General features: G+C 60.7%; 1 protein-coding gene across 6 annotated transcripts in view; it reads right to left on the reverse strand.

The window, feature by feature from the left end:
* Positions 1-24,958, reverse strand: part of Deaf1 (DEAF1 transcription factor) — a 30,191-nt gene extending 5,233 nt beyond the window's left edge. For 2 of the 6 annotated variants that reach the window (XM_047518160.1, XM_047518159.1), the window contains exons 1-11: positions 23,748-24,956; positions 21,340-21,437; positions 17,839-17,968; positions 17,493-17,639; positions 16,851-16,990; positions 16,236-16,301; positions 15,900-16,025; positions 13,679-13,805; positions 13,041-13,169; positions 12,515-12,643; positions 9,027-9,274 (exon numbers count right to left, since the gene is read on the reverse strand). In XM_047518160.1, the coding sequence (XP_047374116.1) occupies positions 9,027-9,274; positions 12,515-12,643; positions 13,041-13,169; positions 13,679-13,805; positions 15,900-16,025; positions 16,236-16,301; positions 16,851-16,990; positions 17,493-17,639; positions 17,839-17,968; positions 21,340-21,437; positions 23,748-24,036 (1,629 nt within the window). In that variant the 5' untranslated portion in view covers positions 24,037-24,956. Of the gene's footprint in view, positions 1-9,026; positions 9,275-12,514; positions 12,644-13,040; positions 13,170-13,678; positions 13,806-15,899; positions 16,026-16,235; positions 16,302-16,850; positions 16,991-17,492; positions 17,640-17,838; positions 17,969-21,339; positions 21,438-23,747 lie in introns of all 6 variants that reach the window. The other 4 variants (XM_047518163.1, XM_047518161.1, XM_047518165.1 and 1 more) reach the window with 4 other exon arrangements.
* Between the last annotated feature and the right edge of the window lie 2,574 nt (positions 24,959-27,532).

Genomic DNA, 27,532 nt, shown 5'->3' on the forward strand with positions numbered 1-27,532 from the left:
AGCCCACACGCTTCCCGGAGGCTAGTCCGGTCCACACCCGGCCAGCACGGGTGCCAAGCCCGCGGGGACACGTCGGCCCGGCACCGGCATCCTGCTTTCCCCGGCTGCTCAGGAGGCTCCCTGGAGTGGGGGGGTGTGCTTTGGTTCAGGCTACGTGACTGGAGTTTTCTTTTTCATCTACAGGTGCTGCCATGGGGAACCACCAGCAAGGGGGTGCCTGGCAGGAGGGCTCGGTGGGCACCTGAGACGGGAGACCTAACTGGGTGGTGGGCAGCAGCGTGTGCCCCACGCAGGAGGCCAGGCACTCTGAGCTGGCTGTGCTTCCATCCTGGCTCCCACACCGGCCAGCGTCTCCACAGCCACCAACACCTTCCCCCTGGGGAGCGGCAAACTCCCAGCACCCGCTGGCTGCAGAACGCAGGCACCCCAGGGGCATCCTGGGCCTGACAGGTTGCCCCTGCCTCCACCTGATGTCAAAGGCCTTAAAGACCTGCAGCCACGCAGAGCGGCTCTTCCAGGGAGAACCCTGAGCGAGCAGGTGCTGGCGGCCCCCGGGCACAAGGGCACACACGGAGCCACATGCCACAGGCGCTGTGGTCACCATCCCAGGAGCGGGGTCTCCAGGGCTGGGGCGGGGAGGCAGCAGGCCCAAGCGTCCTGTAGCGGCCGTCAGGAGCCCAGGCTGTGTTGGAGGACACGGAACCAGGATGGCAGCCCTGGGTGTCAGCCAAGGTACTGGATGCCCGTCGATGAGCCCCTCGTGCTAGAGACAAGGGACCAACAAATGGGGGTGGGGCAAATCTCCCATCGGAGGAATTCCAGAACTCTCCCTGGCTCTGCCTGCCTGGGAGGACCGCCCACCCGCTGGACTCCCCGGGAGCCGAGGTCCTCAGAGGGAGTCACTTTTCAGAGGGAGGCCAGGCAGACACCCTCACCCGAGAGGGGGAAGCCAAGGTGACTGCAGTGCTGAGTCCACACCAGGAACCCAGGCGGGGACGCGGGGAGATGGGCTGTGGCCCTCCCCTGCAGAGCCGCTGAAGCAGGGGAGGGGACCTCAGCAAGCCTCCTGGGCTCCCAGGCCACGGGGTGAGAAAAAAGGGGCACTAGCAGCCAGACAGCCACGCAGAGTGCACATGTGCTGGATGGACCCCAGAGGGACGGGTTCTGGGTCACAGCACAGAGCGGGCAGGGCACTGGGCCTGCAGCAGTGCGCAGCTGACCGGGGTGGTTGTGAGGGCCACAGGGGCTCTGCGCTAACAGTAGCACTCCTGAAGCCTGGATGGCCCCAAGACTCGCTTCTTTTCTTACTACTTCTTGGTGGCGCTAGGGACTGAACCCAGGGACTCTCTACCACTGAGCCACGTCCCCAGACCTTTTAAGTTCTTATTTTGAGACAGGGTTGCATTAAATTGCTGAGGCTGGTCTTGGACTTGCAATCCTCCTGCCTCAGCCTCCCAAGAAGCCAGTAGTAGAGGCACGGCCACCGTGCTGGGCCACAGGACAAGCTTATTTTAAAAACAGGCTTTCTCCCCGGCAGGAGGCGCAGGTGCCCTGGCCTGCCACGCCCTGCTGCCTGACCACGGCCACCAGTCCCACCAGAAGCATTCCAGACACCTGTGGGAGGTCACAGCCCATTGGGAGCGGTCTTCCATGGATGGGCCTCACATGACACAGACCAGGCAGCCCGCAGCACCTGGACCACACGGGAGCTCCCAGGCATGAGGCTGAAGCCCCTGGACTCCCGTGCCAAGCAGCTCAAGCTAGTGGGCAATTCCGCAGTTGTCTGCCTTCAGGGTCCCGGGGCAGCAGATGGCCAGCGAGAGGACTGGTGCTTGCCATGGGCAGGGAGCCCCCGGCCTCTGGTTCAGTAAAAAGGGCTCCAGATCTTGCTGCCCCGGGCACTGCAGGGGACTGGCTCCCTGCACAGTACCCAGGCAGCCAGGGTGTTAATCAGCTGCAGCAGCAACTTGGAACAGGAGCACATGCCTGTCGCGTGCTGTGCCTAGATGACCAGCCTGGAGTAGACTACATGTGGCGATGGAGCAACTCCGCCAAGAGCCGCTGGGAATCGTGAATCGGGAGATGGACAGTCACTTGCAACAGAGTGTGTTCGGAGACGTGTCTGCTGTTGGTTTGTCTAACTGGAAAACCCAGAGCTGCACCGGCAGTCCAACACCGACCTCCAAGACAACCAGCCGGCCCCAGCCCTTCACCCTGACCTCCAACCTGGACTTCATAATAGCCAACACTGCCGCAGATGCGGCCGGCCGCCCACCCAGCCGGGGGGACACAGAGCTGCCACAGCCACTGCCATCCAGAGTGACGCAGGCGCCTCCAGCCACTGCACAGTGTCCTTGTTGGCGCTCGCCCGTCCTTGAGCAACCCTGAGGCCCCAGGAGGGAGGCCAGGCACTGTGGGCTCCCCTGGAGTGGCCCCTGCTAGAGGGCTGTCCCTGGGGGCTGCAGGGGACTGAGCATCTCAAGGGGCAAGCATTCCTTGGTGCGTTCTCAGAGGACCTGTGTGGGCTCCACAGCCCCCTGGCCACGCGGTCACTGCAGGGGCAGTGGAGGAGGGCAGGCTGACTCCGCTCAGAGGAGTGAGGGCTGCGCACCCTGTCAGACCCAGGGGGCAGTTCCAGAGGCTCCTCCAGAGCTGAGGCCCAAACCAGAGGCAGCAGCCTCCTCCACACAGGCTCGGCCTCCATGGGGGCTGCGCGGAGGGCAAGAGTGACATGGGAATGGCCAGTGCGGGGCTTCAGGAGAACCTGCTGGAGCAGAGCAGGCGCTCACCTGGACCCCAGGAGCTGCGGCCCAGAGGCCCAGACCGCCATGCACCAGGAGAGACAGGAACCCAGCTCTCTCACCAGGCCCGCTAGACTGGGCCCTGGCAGACAGGCCTGGGGCGGTCCTGGTGGCCGTATGGTCGCTGGCACCCCATGGCAGAGAAAGCCTTGAGTGCCCTCCCTCATGGCCGCTGGCCCAGGCCTGCTCTCTCTCAGGGGCAGCACAAATTAGGCACGATTCTTTCTTTTAGCATCAACACCAGAGGAAGCAAATGAAACAGAGGAAACCCCCAAACCCAAGCAGTCTGTCTGAAAGCTGAACCGCGTGCATAAGCAGATCAAGGGATTAGGCTGACAGCGTCTCCCAGAGCCCGGCCGAGCCACGCTGCCTGCGAAACCACCACGTCTGGCCTTGCCCCACTTCAGACCATGGCTAGGCCAGCTCTGCCTGTGGCCAGGCTGGTACGCAGGGCCTCTGTGCCCAGCCACCCGTGCCTTCGCCCTGCCTGGCCATCCTCCCAGCACCACACAGTTCCTGGTAACAGCTCCCTCCTGGGCTCCTGGGGCAGTGTTTCTGGGTGGCTCCACACTGCCAGGCAGGGGCGCCAAGGAGCCTGCTGGGGACTTGGGGTGGGGAGTGGCAGCAGGCCGGTCAGCAGCTGGCTCCTGAGTGGTGCGAGACAGACACCAGCACAGGGCCACGTTCCCCCGTTGTGGCTGTCCTGGCTGGGGGCTCACTGGGGAAGGACAGCACAGGACGGTGTCCTGCCTGAGTCGAAGGGTGGTCACGGGCAGTGGCCTCCTGCAGGCCACTCTTTGGTGCCTGTACATTTGTGCTACTTCGCAGGTGGGCACCAAGGCTCCACAGAGACCAAGGCCACGCACGGCACACCTCCAGGCTCGGCCTGGCTCCGGCTGCATCTCCAGGAAGCCACGAGGCTGACATTTTTAGGTTCCTCTTCCTGTCCTGCATTTCTTGCTAAGGCATGTTTAACTCTCACAGAGGAAGTCAGGGGACCAGAGAGTGGCTGCGGAAGAGCAAGAGAAGCAGAGGTAGGCGACGGGGACAGGCCAGGGCAGGCTGGCCCATCCCAAGCCAGGGCTGTGGCTCAGACCCAAGACCCCGAGGCCCCTCCGCCACTGTCTGCCGGACACTGCACCGCGACAGCAGGGCATCTGTTCAGTCTCTGCAGAACTAATTACATGCACAGGAATGCACACTTTCCATGGTTAAAACTGACAAAAATCCCTTAACAGCTCAGCTGGACTAAATCTTGAGTTGCAAATACCACGTGGACACTGACAGAGTGGGGCCTCCTCCTGCAGCCCGAGAGGGCGTCCCCACACAGTGCTGCGGCACCCTCCCAAAAGAGGCCTGTGGAGCCGGCCCTCCAGGGACACACAGCGCTAACCAGTGCACCATCTCACAGGACCCAGTGACTGCCTCCTGTCCAGGTGCCGTAGCTCTGTCACCAGAGCAGCCAAGCCACCACTGCCTTGGTTAGAAGGGCCACATGTGCAGAAGCAGCTGGTGACAAGGTCCTCAACCTTCACCCAGGCCCTTCAGTGTCCCTAACAACCATATGGCCAGGTCCATACACAGTGGGCACTGAGGCTGGTTCCCAGGAGCCCCAGCCCTGGCTTAGGCTTGATCACAGGCTTGAACTCACACCTGGCCCCACTGATGCACACCAGGACCAAAAGAGCTCATGCCAGGTTGAGGGGTGCAGCCATGGTCCCAGCACCAGGGACTCAGGGCTGGCCTGAGCAGCATGGGGAGTCCACGTGAGTCACCAAGAGCACTGCCACATCTCTCGGCTGGGCTCAGACTAGAGATCAGAGGGGTCCAAGTCCTAGCTCCAGGTCTACAGAGCTCACAGTACCGGGAGGGCAGAGGCCCCTGGACAGGGCGGCCAGTTCCCAGAGATGGCAAGAGCCAAGACTGTGAGTGCAGGTCTGAGCAGCGAGACCAGCCAACCTGGAGAAAGGAGAGGCCACGGAGGATCGAGGCCTGTCTGCTGGCCTCTGCAGCACCGAGGACCCCATCGGGGAGCTCCTGCTACAGGCCGCCTGGGCCTGTGACCAGCAGCAGTGGAGGACGGGAGCAGCAGCCTGCAAAGCCGCCTCCCACTTCCCACCCGAGCCCTGAGGCTCTGGCCCTCAGCCTACATGGAGGGATGTCCCTGCTCGGCCACGAGCTCCCAGACAGCTCACACGCCAATCAAGCCAGCTGACCCAGGCCTGCTCTAGCCCACCACCCACCTGCCCCAAGCACCTGGGGAACGTGCCCACGACCACACCCCTGCCTCAGATTCCTGAAATCACTCACCAGCCAACCCCACGTCTACTGCCCTGCCTGGCACGCCCTGCCTTGCCCACGCTGGCCCTGCTCCCTGCCCCAGTGGCCTGCAAGCCATGCTGGCCCTGTCTCTGGGGATCTGGGCATATGAAGGAAATCACATTGGTCAGTGGCTGAACACCTCAGGCACAGGAGTCCCTGAAGGCACGGGCAAGCCAGGCTTCTGGCAACCCAAGGGTGCTGCCACCTGCCAGTCGTGTGACCAGGAGGTCAGGCAGCCGCCCCTTCAGATGTCAATAGCCAGCGCGACCAGGATTCCTCTGGTCCTCTGGACAAACTTCCAGCGAAACAGACCCTTCTGCAGAGAAAGACAGGCCCAGGGCCCACAGCCTCTGCTCCCGAAGACACTGCTGGTGGGCCTGAGGGGCAGACCAACACGAGCAGCACTGCCCACTTGGCCCAGCAGGCTGGGCAGGGCTCTTCCCTTCGTCATGTGAAACAGGCGCAGCACGAACCACACAAGCACAGCCTCCGCAGGGTCCAAGACGAGCACACGGAGGCGGGAACTCTGAATGTCCTCAGCCACCTCAGAGCCCCAGGCCAAAGCACAGCGCCCTGACCGACTGAACCAGGCAGCCCAAGGATGATGTGCACGGAGGACGGGCTCCGTCTCAGAAGCCGCAGCAACAGGAGGAGCAGGACTGGAAGGTGCGTGCTGCCTGAGCCACTGGCCAACACCACAGGGCTGGGGCTGACCTGAAGACAGAAGCCAGGCCAGCAACATCCAGGGCTGGGACTGCCGGGCAGGGCACCAGGAGCTGCCAGGTGTGCACCCCATGTGACCATGACACCGTGGCAACACCCACTGAACTCCACCCAGGTCTTCAACAACCCGGGCACAGGAGTGCGGTCGCTTTCAGCACAAGGATGCCCTCTCCCCTTCATACTTCAGCAGTGCCAGTTTAGGACAGCACTTTTTAGAGTGTTTTAAATCTTTTCTCTCTCAAACCCTTCAGAAACGAGGACTTGACCTCTCCCCTCTTGCTGGCCTTCTGGCCACGATTGCAGAACTGAAGAGGCTGGTATCCAAAGACCACTGCTGTTGCACTCTTGACCCAAGCTCTCCCCCAGTGCCCTTGATTGACACACCGCCGCCCACCACCTTCTGAGCCGCAGCAGCCTGGTATACTTGCACCATAGAGCAGAGGAGAGGCTCACCAGCCAGAGTCCTGCCCAGACTGTGCAGCCTTGGAAGAAGGAGGCCAAGGAGGGCCAGGTTGCAGCTTAGAGTAGAGCCCCTGCCTGGTGAGCCTGCCTGGTGAGCCTGCCTGGTGAGCCTGCCTGGTGAGCCCCTGCCTGGTGAGCCTGCCTGGTGAGCCCATGCCTGGTAGGCCTGCCTGGTGAGCCCATGCCTGGTAGGCCTGCCTGGTGAGCCTGCCTGTTGAGCCCCTGCCTGGTGAGCCTGCCTGGTGAGCCTGCCTGGTGAGCCCCTGCCTGGTGAGCCCCTGCCTGGTGAGCCCCTGCCTGGTGAGCCTGCCTGGTGAGCCCATGCCTGGTAGGCCTGCCTGGTGAGCCCCTGCCTAGTGAGTCTGCCTGGTGAGCCTCCTGGTGAGCCTCTGCCTGGTGAGTCTGCCTGGTGAGCCTGCCTGGTGAGTCTGCCTGGTGAGTCTGCCTGGTGAGCCCCTGCCTGGTGAGCCTACCTGGTGAGCCTGCCTGGTGAGCCCCTGCCTGGTGAGCCTGCCTGGTGAGCCCCTGCCTGGTGAGCCTGCCTGGTGAGCCCCTGCCTGGTGAGTCTGCCTGGTGAGCCCCTGCCTGGTGAGTCTGCCTGGTGAGCCCCTGCCTGGTGAGCCTGCCTGGTGAGCCTGCCTGTTGAGCCCCTGCCTGGTGAGCCTGCCTGGTGAGCCTGCCTGGTGAGCCCCTGCCTGGTGAGCCCCTGCCTGGTGAGCCCCTGCCTGGTGAGCCTGCCTGGTGAGCCCATGCCTGGTGAGCCTGCCTGGTGAGTCTGCCTGGTGAGTCTGCCTGGTGAGCCCCTGCCTGGTGAGCCTACCTGGTGAGCCTGCCTGGTGAGCCCCTGCCTGGTGAGCCTGCCTGGTGAGCCCCTGCCTGGTGAGCCTGCCTGGTGAGCCCCTGCCTGGTGAGTCTGCCTGGTGAGCCCCTGCCTGGTGAGTCTGCCTGGTGAGCCCCTGCCTGGTGAGCCTGCCTGGTGAGCCTGCCTGTTGAGCCCCTGCCTGGTGAGCCTGCCTGGTGAGCCTGCCTGGTGAGCCCCTGCCTGGTGAGCCCCTGCCTGGTGAGCCCCTGCCTGGTGAGCCTGCCTGGTGAGCCCATGCCTGGTAGGCCTGCCTGGTGAGCCCCTGCCTGGTGAGTCTGCCTGGTGAGCCTCCTGGTGAGCCTCTGCCTGGTGAGTCTGCCTGGTGAGCCTGCCTGGTGAGTCTGCCTGGTGAGTCTGCCTGGTGAGCCCCTGCCTGGTGAGCCTACCTGGTGAGCCTGCCTGGTGAGCCCCTGCCTGGTGAGCCTGCCTGGTGAGCCCCTGCCTGGTGAGCCTGCCTGGTGAGCCTGCCTGGTGAGCCCCTGCCTGGTGAGCCTGCCTGGTGAGCCCCTGCCTGGTGAGCCTGCCTGGTGAGCCCCTGCCTGGTGAGCCTGCCTGGTGAGCCTGCCTGGTGAACACCTGCCTGGTGAGCCCCTGCCTGGTGAACCTGCCTGGTGAGCCCCTGCCTGGTGAGCCCCTGCCTGGTGAGCCTGCCTGGTGAGCCCATGCCTGGTAGGCCTGCCTGGTGAGCCCCTGCCTGGTGAGTCTGCCTGGTGAGCCTCCTGGTGAGCCTCTGCCTGGTGAGTCTGCCTGGTGAGCCTGTCTGGTGAGTCTGCCTGGTGAGTCTGCCTGGTGAGCCCCTGCCTGGTGAGCCTGCCTGGTGAGCCCCTGCCTGGTGAGCCTGCCTGGTGAGCCCCTGCCTGGTAAGCCCCTGCCTGGTGAGTCTGCCTGGTGAGTCTGCCTGGTGAGCCTGCCTGGTGAGCCCCTGCCTGGTGAGCCTGCCTGGTGAGCCCCTGCCTGGTGAGCCTGCCTGGTGAGCCCCTCCCTGGTGAGCCTGCCTGGTGAGCCTGCCTGGTGAGCCCCTCCCTGGTGAGCCTGCCTGGTGAGCCTGCCTGGTGAGCCCCTGCCTGGTGAGCCTGCCTGGTGAGCCTGCCTGGTGAGCCTGCCTGGTGAGCCCCTCCCTGGTGAGCCTGCCTGGTGAGCATGCCTGGTGAGCCCCTGCCTGGTGAGCCTGCCTGGTGAGCCTTCCTGGTGAGCCTGCCTGGTGAGCCCCTGCCTGGTAAGCCTGCCTGGTGAGCCCCTGCCTGGTGAGCCTGCCTGGTGAGTCCCTGCCTAGTGAGCCCCTGACTGGTGAGCCTGCCTGGTGAGCCTGCCTAGTGAGCCCCTCCCTGGTGGGCCCCTGCCTGGTGAGCCCCTGCCTGGTGAGCCCCTGCCTGGTGAGTCCCTGCCTGGTGAGCCCCTGACTGGTGAGCCTGCCTGGTGAGCCCCTCCCTGGTGGGCCCGAGGCCCTGGGTTCCGACCCAGCACAAGACAAAACAAGCGCTGATGGGCAGAGGTGACGCTGGGTGTCCCACCCCCAGGTGGGAACGTGGGCATCCCCACAGTGCTATCATGGGCACGTGGCACACTGCCTCCCAGAGGACACCGAGGTCACTGGGAGCAGAACGTCCCTGCGGGTGTGCGCTTTCTCTCTCTGTAACAAGCAACTTTTTTTTTGCAGTACCAGAGATGGAACCCAGGGCCTCACACATAACTCCACCACTGAGCTGCACCCCAGCCCAAAATAACCAATTTTATTTACAAAACCAAACGCCTCAGCAACAACAGCCATCAGTGCTCCCGGGGAGGCCCATCCCTATTCCCCCCAGGGCTCCAGGATGCAGCAGGACCGCTTGGGTGGGAGGACAGCCGCACGCTACCTCTTTCCGCTCTGCGTCCGCCTGCATCCTGGCCTGGGTCGCTGCAGCCTCTCGGCAGGAGCTGGCCTGCTTGGCCTGTTCCAACAGCGTCTTCAGCTGCTGCGCCGTGCTGAGTAGAGAATTGACCATCTCCTCGAGGTACAGCCAGCTGCGCTGCTCCGACATCTCCAGCCCATTGACCACCGTGGGGGAGACGGATTTGGTGGGGGTGGAGGGCGGGACAGCCAGGGCGGGCAGGGACGTCAGCACTGCAGCGTGGAAACCGAGAGACAGGAAATTAGCAACCTCTTAGCTTCACAGCTGCCTCATGCTGGCTGCATGGTCAGTGGGCAATCCACTGCCTGATGTCTCCTGCCACACACAGGGACAGTCACCCTGTCTGTTCCAACATGCCTACCCAGCTCCTCAGGGGCACCTTCCTAATGTTGTCGCAGAAGCCCTGGCTGAGGCCCAGAGCCCACGTTCATGGATGGGGCATGCAAGTGCGCCCATGCGCAAGGGACAGGCGGTGTGAGACGCAGGAGACTGTCCGGGCCCAGGAGATTAGCCAGGGCCACAGACAGGAGAGCCAGGGCTCGAGCTGCATGGCCGTGCACCAGGATGGCCTTCCCAGCACCACACTGGACAGGGATTCACTGAAGACACAGAAGCACTTCTCATGGCTAGAGAAGCTGATGACACAGTAGCAAAGAGGAGACTGAGGAAGTCCTGGAACCCCCAGCTGGAACCAGAGAACCCACAAGCCCCAGCTGCCAACAGCTCCAGGGCAGAGGTGCACGCTGGGCATGGGCTCGTCCACTGGGCAGTCCTGGCCCAAGAGCCACAAGCACTGGGGCACCCATGTGTGCCAGGCTGACCTCCTGCCCTCAGGAACCTGGGTAACTATGTCACAGGCCCTCTCCAGCTCCCACTCGAGGTCACTAGGTGATCTGGTGCAAGACATGGTCTTCACAGGAGCTGGGGCCCTAAGCGGGGGCGGGCTCCAGAGGGACAGGACCCCAAGACATTGCCAGAACACGCTGGGCCAGAACCCAAGGAGGCAGAGAGAACAGGCGGCTCAGAGCTCGGGCCCCACCCTGCTGGGTGCAAGGTAATGACCGCTGTGGTCACGGCCCACAGAACAACAGGACACTCTGTGTCCCCACTGCCGGTGGCCTCAGCCTGCCTTCCAAGGTCCTCCCTGCCCACGGTCAGGGTGCCGCCCTCTGTAGGGATGGGAGAACTCAGGCTCTGGGGGAGCCTTGAGCAGTCCCGTGACGTCCACAGTTCAGACACGGTCCCTGGGGGAGGGCCACCATACAGCTCACCCCAGGTTCCAGGCAGGAGGGCTGGTACCTCAGTGCAGCCTCCTGAGCTTCGCATCGTTCCCATTCTTAGGAAAACTACTGCTTTCCAGGTGATGTCTGCAACTCACTCTCAAAGAGTTTGAGAGAAAGATCCTCATACCCTGTTTATGACCTTTTTGTATATTTGAGATTATTTCCAAGTCTTTAAAACACGGCCAGGTGGAACCACACATGGTGTTGCAGGCCTGTGATCCTAGTGACTCAGGAGGCTGAGGCCAGCCTCAGCAATTTAGCAAGGCCCTAAGCAACTTAGTGAGACCCTGTCTCAAAATAAAACATTTTAAAAAGGGCTGAGGACGTGGCTCAGAAGTAATCCCCTTTGGGTCCAATCCCCAGGACCAGGTGTGGCTGAGTCAGGCTGAGGGGGTCCAGTCCCCAGGACCAGGTGTGGCTGAGTCAGGCTGAGGGGGTTCCGTCCCCAGGACCAGGTGTGGCTGAGTCAGGCTGAGGGGATCCAGTCCCCAGGACCAGGTGTGGCTGAGTCAGGCTGAGGGGGTTCCGTCCCCAGGACCAGGTGTGGCTGAGTCAGGCTGAGGGGGTTCAGTCCCCAGGACCAGGTGTGGCTGAGTCAGGCTGAGGGGGTTCCGTCCCCAGGACCAGGTGTGGCTGAGTCAGGCTGAGGGGGTCCAGTCCCCAGGACCAGGTGTGGCTGAGTCAGGCTGAGGGGGTTCCGTCCCCAGGACCAGGTGTGGCTGAGTCAGGCTGAGGGGGTTCAGTCCCCAGGACCAGGTGTGGCTGAGTCAGGCTGAGGGGGTTCCATCCCCAGGACCAGGTGTGGCTGAGTCAGGCTGAGGGGGCTCAGTCCCCAGGACCAGGTGTGGCTGAGTCAGGCTGAGGGGGTTCCGTTCCCAGGACCAGGTGTGGCTGAGTCAGGCTGAGGGGGTTCCGTCCCCAGGACCAGGTGTGGCTGAGTCAGGCTGAGGGGGTTCCGTCCCCAGGACCAGGTGTGGCTGAGTCAGGCTGAGGGGGTTCCGTCCCCAGGACCAGGTGTGGCTGAGTCAGGCTGAGGGGGTTCCGTCCCCAGGACCAGGTGTGGCTGAGTCAGGCTGAGGGGGTCCAGTCCCCAGGACCAGGTGTGGCTGAGTCAGGCTGAGGGGGCTCAGTCCCCAGGACCAGGTGTGGCTGAGTCAGGCTGAGGGGGTTCCATCCCCAGGACCAGGTGTGGCTGAGTCAGGCTGAGGGGGTTCCATCCCCAGGACCAGGTGTGGCTGAGTCAGGCTGAGGGGGTTCCGTCCCCAGGACCAGGTGTGGCTGAGTCAGGCTGAGGGGGTTCCGTCCCCAGGACCAGGTGTGGCTGAGTCAGGCTGAGGGGGTTCCGTCCCCAGGACCAGGTGTGGCTGAGTCAGGCTGAGGGGGTTCCGTCCCCAGGACCAGGTGTGGCTGAGGCAGGCTGAGGGGGTTCCGTCCCCAGGACCAGGTGTGGCTGAGTCAGGCTGAGGGGGTTCCGTCCCCAGGACCAGGTGTGGCTGAGTCAGGCTGAGGGGGTTCCGTCCCCAGGACCAGGTGTGGCTGAGTCAGGCTGAGGGGGTCCAGTCCCCAGGACCAGGTGTGGCTGAGTCAGGCTGAGGCAAGATCCAAGTGCACCCAGGGCCACTCCACCACCAAGCTTCATCCCAGCCCTTTTCACTCTGAGACAAGGTCTCGCAAAGGAGGACAGCAAGTTTAAAGGTCCCTCTGACGACTGGCAAGGCCCCGTCTTAAAATATGAAGAAGGGCCGGGGGTGTGGCTCCGTGGCCGAGCACCTGGTTTCACTCCCCAGTACACACACACACACACAGGCGAGATGCTGGGCTTCGCCGCGAGGTGCAAACACTGGCCTCTGCTCTCCCAAGATGCTGCCCAGAGCCAGCTCTGAAGAGACAGCAGCTCTCCCAGGGGTTCCTGTCCTCTCTGGGAAGAGGGTCTGCGCACAGGCCCCCAGGTGGCCCAGCGAGGCCTGTTTGGGCTCTGGGCAGCGGTCTCTGCAGGCACAGCCTGCCCTGAACACGCGGGACGAGCAGCATGAGTGTGCTCCCCACACCTTCACGAACACAGCGGGGGCCAGACCGCGCCGGCTGACCCGGCGCTGTTTCACTCCGAGACTCAGGAGAGGAGGCTCTGAGGACCACGACCTGCAGGAACGTGAATTCCTGCAAACTCACCTATTTTGGGGTGAGAGGTTGGCAGTGCGGCCTCTGGAAAGGGTGCGATCTGGCAGCTGTCCTGGTAGCCAGGGTAGTGGGGCTCGGGATGGCCGACCCTGCACGGGGGCTGCACGCCAGCCTCCTGCACTGTGGTGAGAGAGGGGCGGGCACTCAGCAGCCAGCTGGGCACAGCGGAGCAGACCTCGCCCAGGGCTGCACCTGCAGCTGCGGTCCCGCCACAGGTGCCAGGACAGCTGGGGTGTGCGGAGTCCGCCCCGTGACAGGAAGGGGCGCGGATGTGCTCAGCGAAAGGAAACGCGACCAGCACAGACCTGCCCCTTTTCTCCCTCTCCCAGCGCCGACCCTAGCCTGTTTACCACAACACACGGCTCAGCCTGGCCTCAAGCAGGAGCTGTGGACGCCAGCCCACAGCCGCACCTCTCCGGGCCGCCTGCACACGGCCTGCTGGCCTGCACAGCGCCACGAGAGGCGCTCAGAGAGGCGCCCTGGGGGTGAGGGAGAGGGCGGGCGGGAGAAGACTCACCTGTGGCTCCTGCAAAGACGTCACCCTGGGCCGGACTCTCAGATATCACAGCAGTGGCCTCCACAGTGGACGCCCGGTCGAATGTCAGGGCCCCAGAGGTAGTGATCTGTCCAGAGGGCGTGACGGTGACTGGAGAGGCAGACACACGTTACAAACGGCCAGGCCGGCCCGGCACATGCAATTCCTGGAGAGGGCAGATCTCAGGAAGTTCCCAGGAGCCGAGCTGGAGCGAGCGCACTGACATCCGGGGTGTGGGAAGACACACATCCCCAGCTGCCGCCCAGCTGAAGAGCAAACCTTACGATCTGATTCTCACATGAAGACACTGCAGCTGGAACCCGAGGCCCAGCCACTGTCGGAGGGGAGCTCCGGCCTCCTGGACCCAAGCACCGCGGGCTGTGCTCCAGCAGGTGGAGGAAGCGGCAGCACTGGGCCTCCCTGGCTGTGCCCTGGAGGGTGCATCTGGCCCTGGCCCCTTTCCCACCCTCTGCTCTGACGCTCTGCCCCCAGGGCCCAGCCCACGCGGGCAGACGGCCCTCCTCCCACGCTGTTTGCACGGGCCTTCAGGACCAGGGCTGCGCTGGAGGCAGAAAGGGCACTTCCCTGCTGGAGCAGAGCAGAGCTTTCCTGAGACTCACAGGTGGCGGCGGCCGAGGCTGGAAGCAGCGTGATATTCTTGGGGGCGTCCTTCTTCACTGGGGCTGCAGGCAGCTCGTTCTCCTTCTTGCGCCTTTTGTATGGGACGAAGAGCCTGACGGGCCCACTCTGCAGAGAGGCACAGCATGGTGGCCGCACTGTGGGCAGAGGACCCCAGCCTCACTCCCGCCCGGCGACCCGAGGAGTGGCGCAAGGTGGGGAGGCTCCCGCCGACTCCCGGCGCTGGCAGCGAGGCTAGCGAGGGCAGCGGTGCGTTCAGGGGACCAGAACAGCAGCCTGCAACCAGGACAGCACGTCCCAGTCCCCAAAGGGAGAGCTGGGTCACGACAGGAGGGGTGTGAGAGACAGTGGTAACTCCAGGAGAGGCCCCAGGAAGGGCCCTTTCCTGCCGGCTGGTAGGAAGCTCACGCCCGGCACCCATGGGCAGGGGCATGAGCTCGGCGCTTCCTCAGCCAGGTTTAGCCTGCCGAGCTCCTGGTGGACATCTTGTCCAGTTAGTCCACTCCTCAGTTCCAGAACGTCCACTTGATTCTGATTTCTGCCTCCTCGTTGAGACCACGCCTGCCCTAATTCTTTTTTTTTTTTAGTGTTTTTTTAAGTTGTTGATGGGTCTTTATTTTATTTATCTATTTATTTATACGTGGTGCTGAGAATCGAACCCAGTGTCTCACACATGCCAGGCAAGCGCTCTACCACTGTGGCTGGGGCCACAACCCCAGCCCCTGCCCTAATTCTTGAGGCTGGCTCTCTGGAGCTGGAAGCCTCTGTGGGCAGTACCCAGGGCCGTGCGGGTGGGGAGCCTGCACAGCACTCACCCGCCTGCCCCTCCGTGTCTTACAACACTCTGCAGAAACCAGGCTGGGGCCACACGCTGGGCTACCCCTGGGCCCTGCTGTCTTGCTGGTCCCTCCCGGGGCCAGCTCTGGGTGACAGCAGGGCCCACGGCTGCCTTTGTCACCTGACTTCTGTTAAGCTGGCTCCTGCTGGTGGAGCTGCTGACCCTGGGCTGAGACAGGGCCTCTTTAGAGGTAGTTCTGCGGCAAGTTGAGGCCTCGTCTTATCCCAGGGAGGCTCCTGTGAGCCGCCGCTCTCCTTGAATCCCTAGCTGACCCATGGCGGCTCCCTCAGGTGTGACCGCCCACCCGCCTGTGCCACACGTGGTCAGTGCCTCTGGGGGTGCTTTGGAGCTCCGTGTACGGACTCCCCCAAACCCAGGTAGACCTGAGTGCACTTCGGCCAGAGTGACAGTCCTGCTCACAGGCAGGGGCAGGGCCCTCACGCCAGCCTAGCGAGCAGGGACAGGGTCAGGGCCGGCCAGCATGCCCTGCTACCACACTGGTGGATGCCAGCGGCAGCAGCCGGGAGGCCTCCCTCACAGCTCAGAATGCACTGGGACGGAGCTGGCGGCGAGCGAGGCTGGTGGCCTGCCCCCGTCAGGGAGGCGCCGCCCGTGTGGAGTGGGAGCGGAGGGAGTCGATGAGCAGGCCACCGACACAGAGCCTCCCGCGAGCTGGGGAAGGCCAGACCCCTCGCCGTCCTCAAGACCCGGTCTGCCTTCCCAGGTGAATGCTCCTTCGTGGGTCCAGGCTGGACAGCACCTGGGGCCCAGCTGCTTGCTTATTCATGATTCCCACGAGCAGCGGCTACTCCGCTGGGGAGCAGACCTCCAGAATGCTCGCTCCCCCAGTGGAACCAGGGGAGGCCCAACTGACTGACTGTCGTTTAAGGACCTGCCTCGCCGTGTGGGCAAGGCCCAAGCTCCCTCCTGAGGGCCCAAGGCATCACTCCTGATCGTCTGTGGCCTTTCTTGAATGTTCCATCAGACGTCTGCGGTCCCACTGCCACTTCCTGTGAAGACACTGGCCTGGCCGGCCCCCAGCCCCAGTCCCCAGCCCCCTGAAAATACCACTGTCCTGGGGACACACACGAGCCTTACTGTGGGTGCGTCACTGCTCAGACTCTCAGAACTGCTTTGGCTACTTCATCTTTGGGGCTTCTTCACAAACATTTAGAGTTGGGCTGTTTGTATCTACCAAGAGTCCTCCAGGTGCACAACAGGAAACGCTAAGCTGCCATCGATCTGAAAACCATTCTACTTTCCACGTGGATGTGGTGTGTCTCTCGAGGGCCCAGATCTCTGAATTCTTCCATCTGCACATTCGGTTTCCAGTGCACAGACCCTGCTGCTTTACTGGATCATACCTGAGCCCCGGGGCAGTGTCTCTGGTCCTGCCTGCCCATCAGTCCATCCTGAGGCTGGCCTTGAACTTGCGATCCTCCTGCCCCAGAGTCACTGGGATTACAGGCATGGCCACTGCAGCCAGTTTGCTGCAGTCAATTTAAAAGGGGTTGACAGGGTGACACCAGAGCCTCCCTCGCTGCGGGGCTCCTGGGCTTCCTGAAGCCACCATACTCCCCAGTCAGGAAAGTAACCCGGGCCACGCCCAGGGTCACACGTCCCCAGAGGAAGGGCCCGTGGTGCCCGCGGCAGAAGCGCAGGGGCGCAGGGGTCTGGCGCGGGCACGTGCTGGCACCTACCAGGGTCATGTCGTCGCAGCAGGCTGCACAGGTGCAGGAGGCCGCATGAGGGTTCAGGATGCCATCCTGCAACACAGTAGCCCGATGTCAGTCGCCCCAACGCCCCGCGGCCACTGCTGGCAGGACTGCAGCCCTGCCACCACCCGCCCGCCACTGTGGGACGAGGGTGCTCAGGAACCTCCTGGTGCCTCAGAGCACGCTGGCCGCAGGCTCCGTCTCTCTGCTAGGAGCAAAGGACCCTACAGGTGCCGCTCCTTCCGCGCCGCCCAGGAGGAGCCTGAGTGGGGACGGCCAGTCCCTTCCCTCACTGAGGACTGGGGTGTCAGCGGGCCCCACGCCTCGGGAGCTACCACCTGTGCTGCCGCTACTCTTCCTATGTGCAGCGGTCCCCTTCCTAGCCAGCTCTGGGCCCGGCACCGCAGCTCACACAGGCCCCACCACCCTGTGGGTCACATCAGCCCCATCCTGCTGGGAAGATGGGGACGGCAAGGACACCCCGAGTCACGTGGTAGCCGCTGGGGTCCAACCCTGCTGGCCACACTGGACTGGGCCTCGGGAGACTAGCTAGTGCTACCACTCTGAAGCTTGGTGCGGAGACCCCGCAGCCCCGCCTACCTGGATGAGGCACTGCAGGGGCCTGCCCGCATAGCGGATGCTTCTCTTCCAGTCTTTGCTGCTGGCCCTTCCCGCCATGGCTTCAAACTCAGTCGGGCTGTACCAGTTCTCGCCCTGCTTGATGCACCGCCCCCGGCCGCCTGATGGGAGGAGAAAGGGTCACAAAGCGACACCTCGTCCCTTGCTGATGTACAGTTGGCTGACACCAAGCTAGGTCCTTCTCCCAAGTGTCGTCCTCTGCCGCCTCCTTCCTGGCTGCCCCTCAGGTCTACCTGGCCTCCGACTGATCGCCCATCCTACAGTTGCCCCCATAGGTTGCCCGGGGAAATTGCCCCGAGCACATCTGCAGTTGTGGCTCTGACTACCTGTTTGAACTGTCCACCCACCATGTGGTCACTGCAAGAGCCACAGCGCCCCATGCTGAGCATCTGCCTACTCCCAGAACCCTCTGTCCTCAAGTCCTGCGCTGACTGACTCTGGGGAGCACGCTCCATTCTGCCTGCCTCCCACTTCCTCTCTGGTTCTAGGTCACTGTGACCCCAAATTCACTCTTGGGTGCCCCCCACGGCCTGGGCTCTAGTCACGGGCAGCACCTGCAGCTCAGCCTTCCCTGGCCTTGTAGTGGTCCTGGCAAGACCTCACCTGAGCCGAGCCTGTTCTTGTAGAGCGTGCCGCTGATGTTCCGGCAGCGCACGGGCAGCTCGCTGTCATACACTGAGGGGTCCCAGTTGTACTTGGTGCCACCTTTTTCTTGGCCAGGAGCCAAGGGGGTCGGAGGAGACTGAGGACCTGGGCAGGGAGAGGTTGAGGGCCAGACCAGCACAGGCAGAGCCCGGGGTGTGCGGCCGCTCCGTGCCACCTCCCCCAGTGGCGCTTGCTTCGGCCAGGCCCTGCGCCTTCCCTGCCCAACAAGTGCGGCCTGCGTTACTTCACTATCTGAGAACAAAAGCAAACGCCAGAGGGCCTGGGGGGTGGGTGCTGCTGGTACCTGGGGTGAGAGGAGCCGCTGGACCCTTCAGCCCGGTGGTCTCCACGATGCTCCCATCTGTATGGACGACGATCAGCGTGGCCTTCTCCGTGTTCAGGCTGTCCCCAATCTGAAGGGCTGTCCTCCCAGACTAGAGAAGAAGATACCACTGCTGAGTGGGTTAAGCAGTCAGAGGCCTCTCGTCTGGCCACCAGGACACGTTCCAGGAAGGCTTCTGCCATTTATCAGCAGGAATAGGCTGCTCACCCAGTGTCATGCTTTAGATGTGGTGTCCCCAAAAAGCTCACGTGACACAATGCAAGAAGGTTTAAAGGAGAAATGATTGGGTTGTAAGTCTTAACCCCTTCGGCTGGGGTTGTGGCTCAGTGGTAGTGCATTCACCTAGTATGCATGAAGCCCTGTGTTCGATCCTCAGCACCATATTTAAAAAAAAGGCACTGTGTCCACCTACAACTAAAAAACGTGTTTAAAAGGAAAAAAAAGTCTTAACCCAATCAGTGAATTAATCCCTGATGGGATTAACTGAGTGTAACTAAAGGCAGGTGGTGTGTGGCTAGCAGAGGTGGGCACCAGGGCTGTGACTTTGGGATATAGATTTGTATCTGAAAAGTGGAGTGGTAAGTGGAGATCTCTCCCTCTGCTTTCCGATCATTATGTGGGCTGTTTCCCTCTGCCACACTTTTCCACCATGATGGTATGCCTCACCTCCAGCCCTAAGAAATGGAGTCTTCTGTCTCTGGACAGAGACCTCTGAAACCATGAGCCCCTGAATAAACCTTTTCTTCCTCTACAATTGTGCTGGCCAGGTCTTAGTCACAGCAGCAAAAAAGCTGACTAAAACAGAAATTGGTACTGAGAAGTGAGGTCATTGCGGTGCCTAACCTGACTATGTGGTTCAGAAGTTTTTTGAGCTTTTTGGAATTGGTGGGAGGAATTTTGAGATGTTCAATCAAACTGAAATGCTTTAGGTTGTTGTAAGTGGAGATTAATGGCCAATTAGGGTGCTAGCTCAGAAGACCAGAATGCCAACAGGACTGTGAACAGTGAAGACAGGGCTCAAGAGGGTTCAAAAAGGGAAAATTCTATTGGAATTTGGAGTAGAGGACATTTGTGTTATGTTCTAGCCAAGAAGTTGTCTGCATTTTCCTCATGGCCTGAGACTCTATGAGGCTGATTTTAAAAGCAATAGATTTCTTAAGCTAGCAGAAGAAATTTCTAGGCAGCATAGCATTCAGGAAGTGGCATGGGTATTGCTGGCAGCTTTTAACCAAATTTATTGTGATAATCAGGAGCAGAAAGATTTGGAAAATGTGGACTTGAAAGGCTGAAGTAAAATTAGGGCTAAGAAAGCTGCAGGTGTTAAAGACATCAACACTGGGCTGGGGAGATAGCTCAGCTGGTAGAGTGCTTGCCTTGCAAGCACAAGGCCCTGAGTTCAATCCCCAGTACTGCAAAAAAAAAAAAAAAAAAAAAAAAAAAGACATCAACACCACTAGAGAAATACTAGACTTTGCCTAGAGACAATAAGAAAAATGGCTTGAGGGCATCTCGGAGCTGGCAGGACCACACCCATCTCAGGCTCAGGGGAGTAAAGGTGAAATTTCTCTGGAGAAGAGGCCAGTTGGGCACCCTTCTTGCACAAGGGGGCCTAGGAAGTTTTTTCAACATGCTCAGCACCCAACATGCTCAGAGGCTGCCGCTGCCAAGGTCCTTGGAGGGCTTGGCTATTGCTCGAGATTGCAGCAGATCTTGGTATCAACCACGAGGTACTGATTTTACAGGAATGCAGGATGCTGGAGTTAGGGTTCATGGAGGATTCCACCAAGATTTCAACAGAGGGTCTGGGAGAACAGGCAAAGTGCAGCAGGGTCAGAGTCCCTGAGGGCACCCCCTGAGAAGACAGAGTATGGAGATGTGAGGAGGAAGCTGAAGCTGCAGTGAAGACCCCCAAGATTAAGAGATGCCAGAAACGTAGGGCATCGTCCTAGGAAAGCTGCAGGAATGGAGCAGAGACAAGCCCACAGAGAGGCCACTTGGGCTGCAGCCAGCAAGACCACGGGCGTGGAGCTACGCAACCCTTAGAGAGGACGATGCCATGTGCCCTAGGTGCTGGATATGGAGCTACAGGACTTGTTTGCCCAGCTGGATTTCGGTCTTGCTTTGGTCCTATCTCTTTTTCTGTGACCCTATTTTTATGAATGGAAATGTTTTTCTGTACCATTATGTATTGGATACCTATAAATTGTTTTTAATTTACAGGTACTCACAATGCAAGATTGCCTTGAGCCTCAGAGAAGACTTTGGACTTTGAGCAATCTTAGAACTGCTGAGACTATGGGGACTCTTGGGAATGGACTAAATATATTTTGCACTGTTGGATGAGTGTGAGCTTTGGGGGGCCAGGAGTGGGATGTTATGGTTTAGATGTGGTGTCCCTCAAAAGCTCACATGGGAGACAATTCAAAAAGAGAAATGATTGGGGTGTAAGAGTCTTAACCCAATCAGTGACTTAATCCCAATAGGGATTAACTGAATGGTAGAGTGTGTTCGGAGGAGGTGGGAATTGGGAATTGACTTTGGGGTATATATTTGTATCTGGTGAGTGGACTCTCCCTCTGCTTTCTGATCATGATGTGAGCTGCTTCCCTCTGCCATACTCTTCCACCCTGATGTTCTGCCACCTCAAGCCCCAAGAAATGGACCGCCTTCTGTGGACTAAGACCACTGAAACCACGAGCACTCAAACTTTTCCTCCTGTACAATTGTTCTGGTCAGATCTTTTAGTCGCAGCAGTGAAATAACTGTCTAAAGCACCTGGAGACCCCAGCTCCTTTAAAGACAGAGCCATGAACAAGGAAAGCCAGGCCCAGGTCTGCATGGCCCCAGCAAAGCATCTGTGTATCTGTAAGGCTAAGCATAAACGTGCTCCCTGAAAGCAGCCCCCTTTCTGAAGACCCGTCCTCCCAGCATCTGCCGCCTGTGCCAAGACCTGTCCAACCAGACCACCCAGCTCTCTGAAGGCCTCAAACAGAAAGCAGAACCAAGGAAGGGCTGAGAACTTGGGCACAGGTATCATGTGGAGCAGGAGTGGTTCCCGTGGTTCATGAGGAAGGGCAACAAGACCTGCGGGAGTGAGTGGGCAGGCAGGGTAAGCCAGTAGAGCAGGGCTGGGAGGCACCCAATTCTGTGGAACCTCATGGACAAGCTGAGCAAGTGGGCCAGCCACTGGCTAGACCTGCCACAGGCTGCAAGGCCTCATGGTTTATGCTTCCCAGTCAGGCCTGCTGTGTGCCTTCCTTTTTGGAGAAGTAAGGCAAGCACAAGGCCCTCAGCTCAGGTTGGGGTTTCTGGCCGGTCTCCAGGGTAGCAGCCTCCTCTCTGATCTCCCCAAGTCCAGCTCCAGGCTCTTGAGCACTAAGCCCCAGGAAGGACTTGTGATCAGGCTGCATAAAGCCCAAGGTGATGTGTAGCATGAGCCACCTGCCACACCTAAGAGCTTACCAGGACATGTCCTGAGATGGAGGCCGCATTTGCCACCGATGTTGTGAAGACGTTGTCTGCAGAGGCCCCCACATTGGCCACCGTCACTGTGGTCACTTCTGCAATAGGAGAAATCTCACTTCACAAACAAGGCAGGTCAAGGGTCCCAACACAGAGGCATGAAGCACTGCTACCTGGCATGGTGTGCTCCAGCTCTGGAACCAGGGTTCTCACAGAAATACACAGGGGAATTGTCCAGTCCACGCCCAAACCACCTATGCTCCAGGAGGAGGAAAGCTGCCGCTCCCAGCAAGGCCTTTCCTGCCCCAGCCAGCCCCAGCTCTATCACACCACTGGGCTGTCTCCCTCTGTAAAGAGGCCAATGCCACAGATCAGCCCTGCCTACACCTCCTCAGCCTTGGCCTCTAGGGATGCCTCCCACTCCAACAACAGAGAGCACCCTCAAGTCTGGCCTCGTCCCTCTGGTCCCTCCACTGCCTCAGCTCCAGCCCCTCCAGGAGGAGACCACAGTCCCATGCTCACTGCCTCTGCTGAGGTCTCCAGGTCTTCCCAGCAATCTTCCTCCTGAGAAGCACACTGATCTGTCATGCCCCACCCCCTCTGAAGTGGAAGTTGGCCCTTTAATCTGGGTAGGTCCTCCCAGAAGTCCCAACACACAGAAGGGGTCCAAAAGGGTCTGTTGTGCCCCTGCCACCACCATCACCCAGACAGGCCACATGGCTCCTGTGTCTGAGCTGTGTTCTTTGCAATGCCCTTCAGACCTGCCCTCTCCACCTCTGCAAAGGCAAGTGGTACCTCTGTTGCCTAGGCTCTAGAATATTCTATGCCCGGGGCAGTCTCTGGCATATAGCAGGTGCTCAAATGATGCTGAGTCCTGCTCCCTCCATGAACCACACCCACTCAGCTGCACCACAATATCCCAGACCACACTGGGGCAGCTAACTCATCCTCACCACTGAGCCAGAAATGAGCCGACTACTTGAGTTGAGGACCCAAGTCTGGATACAAGCCTGAAGACAGCTCAAGCAGCCATGTGCCCAAAGGTGACTCCAGATGGGTAACCTGTCCCGCATCGCTTAAACCTGAGCATTATCTGATTTTTGTATCTCTTAACAACAACAACAAAAAAGCTGACACATCAAAACACAACTATAAAATTATGCAGAAAAGCTGGGGCGTGGCTCAGTGGCAAAGCACTTGCAGGGCATGCCCTAGGTTCTATCACCAGCAAAACACACACACACACACACTCACACACACACAAAAGCAGAATAAACATACAACATAGACATATTTCTCTAATATGATGAATGGCATCATAGTTCTTTTCTACATTCAAAAAAATATGCAAAAAAGGGACAAAAATTTTGTGGCCAAATCCCAATGCCAATCCAGAGTTCACACAGGACAGCACCAAGGATTCCATGAGTTCTCCTCACTCCTGGGGGAAGTTTGACAGATCACTGGAGACCAGCAACACTGGGCCAGTGGAACCTGGACAGCTGTGCCCTCCCCAACCCAATGGAGCTGAATACCAACCAGAGCTGATGGCCACAGCTCTCACACAACCCATACAGCAAAGACGGGTGTCATGCCCAAAACCTAAAAAGAGTTCCTCAGGATGCAACAAGAGCAGCAAAGCAGTGCTCCTCCACGATTTCAGCACCACCTGCAAGTCCTCCTGGGACACCTGGGAGCTCCAACTGGGAAGGGACCTGATGCTCCACAGGGGTAGAGGGTGGGGCAGGGACAGTTGACTGCAGAGGGCACCCTGGGGCTGCACTACCTCCACAAGGTGATGCTGCAAAGCTCAAGGCTTCCTGTGCTACAGAACCTGGATCCAGGATGCTGTGTGTCAAGAAACTAAGAGCAGCACAAACAAGAACTTGGCAACGCAGGAGGAAAAGATGTGTACAGGAAAGGCAGCCAGGAAGACGCCTGCCCAGGAGATTCCTGGGCTACTGCTAGTTGAGTCAGGCACTGTTGCCTCTGGAAGACCCCAGCTTTGCCAAGCTGGATGGGGACTCTCCTGATCCACCATGCTCAAATGGCACCTGAACTGGTCCTGAGCACTTGGAGCATTCCAAGCAACTGGACATGCCCATTTGCCTGGGTCTCCTCCAAGACGTAATCCAAGTCTGATCATCCTATGCCACCAGCTCCCAGGTGGACCGAGAGGGCAGAAAGGGCAGGAGGCAGGTGTTGTGAAGGTTCCAGAAGGGGCACAAAATGAAGACCAGCAGTGACACACATGGGAGCAGGCATGCATGCAGAGCAGGGCCAGGACGGTGGAGGAGCGCAGGTGTACAGGGCATGTGCACCAGGAAGCTGCTCAAGGCAGGTGCGAGGGAACCGGCGAGGCGCGGGAACTGGAGAGGCGCGAGGCCAGCGGGCTCGGGCGCACTTGCCTGCGAAGGCGGCGGCGGCGGCGGCCTCGTCGGGGCCAGGCAGGGCCTCGGCGCCCATGTCCATGTGCCCGGGCTCGGCCGCCATCACCGCCACGGCCGTGACCCGCCGTGTCTCGCGCTCCGCCTCCGAGTCCGCGTCCTCCTCCGAGTCCTCGTCCCTGCTCAGCACCGGCTCCTCCGCCTCTCCTCCCGCCGCGGCCGCGGCCGCCGCCGCCACAGCGGCCGCGGCCGCCACCGCTGCCGCCTCGGCCAGGCCCAGCTGCTTTGCCGCCGAGTCCGAGTCCTCCATCCGGACTCCGCCGAGCCCGCCCGAAGGCGCCGACCGGGGCCGCCCGAAGCGCCGGGCGCCGAGCCCGAAGTGGGGGCCGAAGAGTCCGCCCGAGCCGGGCCGAGGCCACCCGAAGTCGCCGCCCGAGCCGGGGCCGAAGCGGAGCCCAGCCGCAGCCAAGCCCGAGCCGAGCCGAGCCGAGCCGAAGCCCAGAGTCTGGAGTCGAGGAGGGCCGAAGCTGCCCGAAGGGTGGAGCCGAGTCGGCCCGAAGGGCTCCGAGGCCGCGCGAGAGTTCCCGAGCGCGCTCTCCCTCCTGCCCCGGGGCCCGAGCCGGCTGTTTTGGCCGGCCGGCGGGCTCCGCAGGCTCCGGACCGACTCTCGCCGGCCTCCGCTGCAGGTCGGCCTCGCGGAGAGAACCTCGCGGCCCCGGCCCTGTCCGCCCCCGGAAGCCGAGCCGGCCCGAGGCCGAGCCGAGCTCCCCCGAGCGCGCCCGAGGCCCAGTCCGCCGAGCCGCTGCGCCCGCCTCCTCCTGTCCGAAAGCGCCCGAGCGCTGCCGGACGGGCGACTCGGGCTCGGCCGCGATCGGACGCCAGCTCCGGGCGCGGCGGGAGGAGCGAAGATGGCGGGAGGGCGCGGCCCGGGGGCTGCCGGGATCGCGGCGGACTCGGCGGCAAGATGGCGGCCGCGCGCCCAGGTGAGGCGGGCGGGGCCGCGGCCGCAGCCGCGGCCGCTCCTGGTCGCTGTCTCGGCGCTGCCGCCGCGCGGAGCCCTTCGGGCTGGTGTGGCGCCTTGGCTGCCGGGCCCTGGAGGCCGTGGGCCCCTCGGTCTGAATTCCGGATGCCGACCGCGGCGAGCGGAGCCCCCGCGGCGGGACGGGGCGTGGTCCCGCTCGCTTGGGCACCCCAGCACCCCCGGGCACTCCTGCGGCTCACCCCGGCACCCCCACGGCCCTGCCGCTCACCGGTGGCTGACCCCAGCACCCCCGGGCACTCCTGCGGCTCACCCCGGCACCCCCATGGCACCCTGCCGCTCACCTGTGACTGACCCCGACACCCCCCCACACACACCTGCCGCTCACCCCAGCACCCCCGGGTACACCTGCCACTCACCTGTGGCTGACCCCAGCACCCCCTGGGCACACCTGCAGCTCACTCCTGGCACGACCATGTGCACATCTGTGACACACTGGGAGGCAAGGGCAGCAGGAGGCAGCTGTGGCCCCCACTGCCAGTGGCATCTGAAGCCCAGGAGCCCATGCACCCCTGGCCCTGGGAGTCCCTGGGCAAAAGGGCACGTGAGCTGGCAGGACCCGGGCGTCAGCCTAGGTGAGAAGCTCTCACAGCCAGTGCAGGCTTGTGTGTCCATTCCTTTGTGGACAAATTGTGGGTGTGTTGCTGGGTTGCAGTACACCAGGCTTGTAGGCTGGGGCCACTTGTGGCCTGCCAGCACCTGCAACACCTGTGGCTGTCTGTGAAGGTACCCACACCAGATCTAGGACTAGCTGTGATTCCCACACAACCTAACTAACTTCTGTGATAAAAAGGAAGCCCCTGAGTGGGGGCCTGGGAGCCTTGGATTGCTGTGTGTCACAGCATTAGAGCAGCATGCCCTCAGGGCTGTGAGGTCCCTGCTGCAGAGTGCTGGGCCACCTGCAGAGAGCAGCTGTCTGTCATGGGCGCTCTGACCCAAAGTTCTCTTGATACACAGGCTCCACATTGCCAAACCCTGTTTGTGGAAACCCTCTGCCAGTTAGTTAGGTTTGTGTGTTTTCATTTGCTAAAATGTTCAGTTTTGAGTTGGGGTTGCAGATCAGTGGTGGAGCACTTGCCTAGCATACAGGAGGCTCTGGGTTCCATCTCCAGCAATGCAAAAAAATTTTTTTTTATAAAGACAAGTTTATACCAGTTGTTCCCAACCTTATCTGTCACATCAGGGAAAAATATTTGCCCTCTTTACTTCCACCTTGAACCTGTTGGTAGCCGCATTGTGATTACAGTAAATCATTGACAAAAGTGTTGAGTCCCAAAAGCCAAAGCTGTCAAGATGAACTTCTGTAGGTCAGAAACAATGCACACTTGATGTTAGCTGCCTTTGTGCTGTCAGTGCTCTGTCCCTTGGGCTTCTGTACAGCATTTTCCCCTGAGACCCACCGTTTCAGTCTAACATCAGGCAACTAGCAGATACACTTGATGCCTGAAACGTTTGGGATAATTGTTTTGTTTTGTTTTTGTATTTTTTTACAGTGCCAGGGATTGGGCCTTGCTCATGGTAGGCAAGTGCTCTACCACTGAGCCACACCCCTAGCCCTGACACTAACTTTAAGAGAAGGATCAGGAGGGAGGAGAACCCCAATTAACATGAAACCAACCCAAATAATGATCTAGGTAGCCTAGTGTAGCGGGGCTTGGAAAAGAACATATCAGGTTTACATAGTCTTGCTGAAGCGAAGTGCCATGCCGTCACCCTGTCTTGACTTACTGCTCCCACGTGTCTGCTGGGAGCCCCGCCTGGAGCATGTCACTAATGTCCTGTGTGGACCAGTGTATGACTCTTGCCCTCTTTAGAGTCCACAGCTCTGGCACAAAGAGTCCTGGTCTGCCCAAGAAGTTAGATCACCCACAAAACTCACTAAGCCTGGGCTTCTCTCTTGCCCTCCCTGGGACTAAAGAGGAAATGGCACAGAAGACAGTCTGGGCCCAGGTGCTGCCTGGCAGTACAGCCTATTTACAGAAGACTTGGTCCAAATTCTAAATTTTCATAGGTGTGCACACACACATGGAGACGTCTGTGCTGTATCATGGCAGCACCGGTGTGAGCCTCTTCAGACGGGCAGTCTGGCCAGGCCATGGTCCATCTGTGCTGTATCATGGCAGCACCGGTGTGAGCCTCTTCAGATGGGCAGTCTGGCCAGGCCATGGGCCATCCAGGGCCAAGGCAGCGGGGTCTTTGAGCTCAGCACCTCAGAGCAGGACTGAAGAGCCTCCCTCAGCCCCTTGTGTCATCCCAAGACAGAACCAGGAGCACCGTGGGAGTGGGGCTGGCCCAAGGGCTGCACGACTAGAGAGCTAGTTTAGAAAATTCTCTCCTTCCTGAGGAGAGATTTGGGGGAAACAAAATTCCAGAGGAAAGTGAATGTCTGATCACATGGAAAAACAGTTTCTCACAAGTCACAAAAGGCATCCATCCAGTGTTGCACACCTGAGGCAAATGTACAGACCACAGGACAGGAAGCTGCCGTTTGGTTTTATTTGGGGGGTGTTTGCTTCCCTGAAGTGTGAGAGACAAGGGCCTAGCTGCTGGCCCACTGTGATGGTTGCTTCCTTCTCTGAACATGAGATAAAGTAGAATGCGAAGGGCCCTGTTGCCCAGTGGGTCCAGGAAAGCACTCTGGTAGGACTCACTGACCACCCTTTCTCTTCCAGGCAGAGGCTCCTCCGCGGGGGTATCCTGCTGCTGCTGCATCCTGCTTGCCCAGGCCGGCACTGGCCCCTGCAGGGGCCCCACGAGGCTGGACTAC

The sequence above is a fragment of the Sciurus carolinensis genome, chromosome 11, assembly GCF_902686445.1.
Source record: "Sciurus carolinensis chromosome 11, mSciCar1.2, whole genome shotgun sequence".
In the NCBI taxonomy this organism is placed as follows: domain Eukaryota; kingdom Metazoa; phylum Chordata; class Mammalia; order Rodentia; family Sciuridae; genus Sciurus; species Sciurus carolinensis.